Genomic DNA, 4,739 nt, shown 5'->3' with positions numbered 1-4,739 from the left:
AGTGTATCTTAGCACAGGAGCCTACACACACACACACACACATGCCATTAAACACCTCAAAGAAATAAGTAAAAAGAATAATTGCTATTCCAGGCTGACATTGATGTGGAGAAAAATCAATTCAAATTGTCATTCAGTTCTCCAGAAGATGCTGATGCCTATGCAATTGAGCCAGTTGTGTGAAAGTCTTTTCACATCAACAAAACTTGGTAACACTTTACTTGAGTTCATAGCACATTCATAGCAGCTGTCATAAACTACACATAAAGCATTCATGACTGTTTCATGAGACATGACTCAACATTCATACCAAACCTTTCATGAATATGGAAAACAGAACGACAACAACTTGTCAAAAAAAAGTCCAACATCGTATTTGTGTATCTTTGTAAATATTTCATGAATATCTTATGAAGTCTACATTGAATGTCACTTTATTATACAAGTTGTGAAGTATTTGTAATTAACACTGGGAGGTAAACTAGCCTACATTCAGCTGACCCGTATTTGTGTAACCTGGAACGGTTGGAAACTCCCAGTAGCAAAAGATGAGAAATCATCTGCAAAGGTTACATTATAAAACAAATATATTTTTATGAAACAAAAATTATTTGCTTGACCATGTTCTGTCTTTTCTGTCTTTGTGTTATGAACTCACCCGTCAAGTAAAGTGTTGCCGAAAACTCTTTTTTTTTCAAGTATGCGTCCTCTGGTGTTTCTTGAGAGAATGCAGATGGGTAAAGGCCTTTCCACACTGTGAACATGGATATAGCCTTTATCCAGTATGTGTGACCTGATGTTTCGTGAGTTCTGAGCCCGTCCTGAAATGCTTTCCACATACAGTACACAGATATGGTTTCTTTCCAGTATGGATCCTCTGATGTTCCTTGAGGATACACTTCTGACTAAAGGCATTTCCACACTGAGAACACTAATATGACTTTCCACCAGTATGTGTGACCTGATGTTTTGTGAGTTCTGAGCCCGTCCTGAAATGCTTTCCACATACAGTACACATATATGGTTTCTCTCCAGTATGGATCCTCTGATGTACTTTGAGGATACACTTGTGACTAAAGGCCTTTCCACACTGAGAACACTGATATGGCTTCTCTCCAGAATGCGTGATCTGATGTGAAGAGAGGTTTTGGGCTGTTGTGAATCTCTTTTCACATGTAGTACACTGATGTGCACCTAATGTTATGCCTCTATATTTTATGAAGTAAGAAGCATTTATTGATCAGGAAAACATTTAGTTTATTTTCCATAACACCATTCAGTTGTGCCGCAAATTAACAGACAGAAGCACCGGGCATAATTTACCCTAAATTCATGGCAATTGTTTTTTTTTAATCCAAGGGCCCCCATTGGCTCAGGGCCCCTGTGCATGTGCACACTTGGCACAAGCCATGATCCGTCCCTGACTCCCCCACTCCACATACACACACACACACACGCGTATACACACACACTCTCTATGCACCAAAAGCTCAGTGTGTGTGTGTGTATGTGTACGCGCGAGAGAGAGATTCTGTGTTTCTGCGTAAAGAGATCGGACACAAAATATAAAGACAGCACAGATAACACATCTGAATAGAAAAACAGAGTTACCCCAATGGAGAGTTTATGTTGTCTATGTGCGATCATTTTCAAGGAATTCAAACAACGACAGAGAGAGAGAGAGAGGGAAAGAGGGAGAGACAGAGATCAAAATTGAGAAGATGAAAAGGAAGTTTTGAGGGACAGAAACCTTTTGAGAGCAAAAATAACAGAGAGAAACAAGAGTCAACCGTGTCAGAGAGAACAGACTGTTCCTCTGAAGCTATAACGTTGTTCTTCTCCTTCTGTAACGTGAGTACAGTGTTCATGATATGTGTTGAGGATGGAGGGGAGCTGGGAGCCAATAGTCTTTTGGGCAGATTTCACTACTCTTTGTAGTGCTTTGCGATCAGCAGCATTGCGATTACCGTACCATACAGAGATGCGGTTCGTGAATATGCTCTCAATGGTAATGGTAAGTATGTAATGGTAGTTTTAGGCTAAAAAAACATACATTTACATTTAATTAGTTTAGTCCAAATATGTACAACCACAAATCTTGAACTCCATGACGAGATATCTCATAAAGGTTTCCGACTCTACACAGTAAATAATAATTTGAGAAATACGGCCTCTTCGCTAAATAGCACACAAAATACTGTATACTTCGGTAGCTTCACTGGAAGATTGCGTTCGCAATCTGCGGTTTGTCCATGACGCTGATAACGCTACGTTCGCAAATGTACGTAAATCTGGCCCCCAGTGAACTGCAGCACTCTTGGTGGAGATTCTTTAGTCTTTAGCATTCTGGATTCAAACCTAACAGATCATCTGAAGACACTATAATGCGAATCTTAATCACAAAGGATTATGGGTGGGAACTCCATATGTATGAGCACTCTTCACACGTCTGATGGTTCTCAGATGGCCATGGCCATACATGGCTAAACTGCAGATACAAAGGAGAGTAGGAGGGGGTGGGGGTGGATGGAGGTGTGAATTTTAAAGATTAGCAGGGGTTGGTTATCTGCCAAGACTGTTTTAATGGCTTTAGAATAATCTACAAAGACAAAAGATGAGTTGAATTTTTCAAAAGAAAAGCATACTCAACTATAAATTTATTTTCAACCAGTAACACCACACAATCAGCTAACATTATATAACTTTGTTTAGTTGTCTAAACCACCCTGAGACTACAGCTTATTCTGCTCATGGATTTTCTGGTGTTTCTACATGAGAAAATTTCCAAGACTTTCTCACAAAATGAACCTGATACTGATGTGTTTTTTTTTTCAGAACAAACTATTTAGTGTGTCTTAGCACAATAGCCTACACACACACACACACACACCATTAAACACCTCAAAGAAATAAGTAAAAAGATGCTGATGTCTATGCAATTGATCCAGTTGTGTGAAAGTCTTTTCACATCAAGAAAACTGTTTTTTTACAAGTATGGGTCCTCTGGTGTCTCTTGAGCATTTGCAGAGAGCTAAAGGCCTTTCCACACTGTGAACATGGATACAGCCTTTCTCCAGTATGTGTGACCTGATGTTTCTTTAGTTCTGAGCCCGTCCTGAAATGCTTTCCACATGTAGTACACAGATATGGTTTTTCTCCAGTATGGATCCTCTGATGTACTTTGAGGCCAGAGTTGTGACTAAAGGCCTTTCCACACTGAGAACACTGATATAGCTTCTCTCCAGTATGCATGATCTGATGTGAAGAGAGGTTTTGGGCTGTTGTGAATCTCTTTTTACATGTAGTACACTGATGTGTTTTTTCTCCAGTATGGATCTTCTGATGTAATTTGAGGTTACACTTCTGACTAAAGGCCTTTCCACACTGAAAACACTGATATGGCTTCTCTCCAGTATGGATCTTCTGATGTGCCTTGAGATTACCCTTCTGAGTAAAGGCTTTTCCACACAGAGTACACTGATATGGCCTTTCTCCAGAATGTATGACCTGATGGGCAGTGAGCTTTGAGCGTTTCCTGAAACTTTTCTGACATATAGTACACTGATTTGCAAGAGTAGGAAGACCAGTGGATATTTCCAAACACTGGGGTGCATGTTGTTCCTCCCTGGTGTCCAACTCCTGGTGTAATTTCTGGTATGAAGTCTCCTGGCTACATGAGTGATTGTAACTCACTTGGTTTCCTTTTTCCTCCCAGTGTTCTCTTTTAGCTTGATCCCTTTGGATGTCTCCTACAACATAAAAAAGCAGGTGTTTGCAATAATATATATTAACATTGCACATATGTATTCTTTTTTATCTTAATACAAACTGTTCAGAAACTCACCTCTTGTAATATATTCATCTGTGTGATCTGAAGATATGTCTTCCTTTTTAATTTCCTCAGATGGTGACATTAATATTTCAGTCTTACATTCATGTTCCAGTCCAGGCTCTTCTTTCTCTTTCTGAGTTGTAAACAGATACTCTTGTAGGAAATCATCAAATTCTTCTTCTTCACTCTCCTTCTTCACTGCTGTGAGCTGGTCAGATGATCCAACAGGTCCTGCCATTTCTGTTTTTTAGAGAATAATCACATTAAATAGTCTTTCAATACAATGAAAAACGTAATCCTGTGCATAGGTGTACAAAATGTGACTTCAGTATTGAGAACCCAGTCTGTTGTGCTCATAATATAGTAATTTTGCCTGCCCCATTAGCTCCCTGGATTCACACCTGACCAATCAGCTGCAAGGGCTATTGGAATGCAAATCTGGTGTGGGAGGGAGTTCCATATATATGAGCACTTCACACATCTGATGGTCCTCAGGTGGACATGGCCATACCTCAAACTGCTCAAACTCCACAAAGGGGAGCAGGTGGGGGGGTGTTGTGGTGGTGTGAACTATGAAGGTTATGGGTGGGTCTGGACAATATACCATATGTGGAATTCTGTAGGTTAAGTGTTGTCTTTTATATAGGGTCCCTCATGGTAAAATGTGGTATTACAAGAGAGCCGGCCCAGTACTCCAGAACTAGCTGTTGTGAAATTGTTGGAATTTAATTGATTAACACATCACATAAACTGTTATTGTTGAGTGTTGTTGTGCCCTCGGAACCAAATCTGACAGCAAGCAGCTTTGGAGTTTTGGAAGTAGGCAGCCAGGCAGGCAGCTGGTGGATACATAACTGACATGCTTAAGGTAATGGTAAGGTAAAAGCAACAACTGAAATGCAGTGTT

General features: G+C 40.0%; 1 protein-coding gene across 1 annotated transcript; it reads right to left on the bottom strand.

Annotated features, from left to right (window-relative positions):
* Nucleotides 1–661: 661 nt before the first annotated feature.
* LOC143099825 (uncharacterized) lies at nt 662–4,439 on the bottom strand. Its single transcript, XM_076262740.1, is given in 3 exon segments — nt 662–1,129; nt 3,088–3,507; nt 4,344–4,439. Coding segments are annotated over 3 exon segments (984 nt in total).
* Between the last annotated feature and the right edge of the window lie 300 nt (nt 4,440–4,739).

This window comes from Alosa pseudoharengus, unplaced genomic scaffold (assembly GCF_046254945.1).
Source record: "Alosa pseudoharengus isolate Yale_2024_CS ecotype anadromous, Long Island Sound unplaced genomic scaffold, YU_APseudo_1.1 YU_APseudo_1.1_scf_3, whole genome shotgun sequence".
Classification (NCBI taxonomy): domain Eukaryota; kingdom Metazoa; phylum Chordata; class Actinopteri; order Clupeiformes; family Clupeidae; genus Alosa; species Alosa pseudoharengus.
This window is presented reverse-complemented; position numbering and strand designations above follow the sequence as displayed.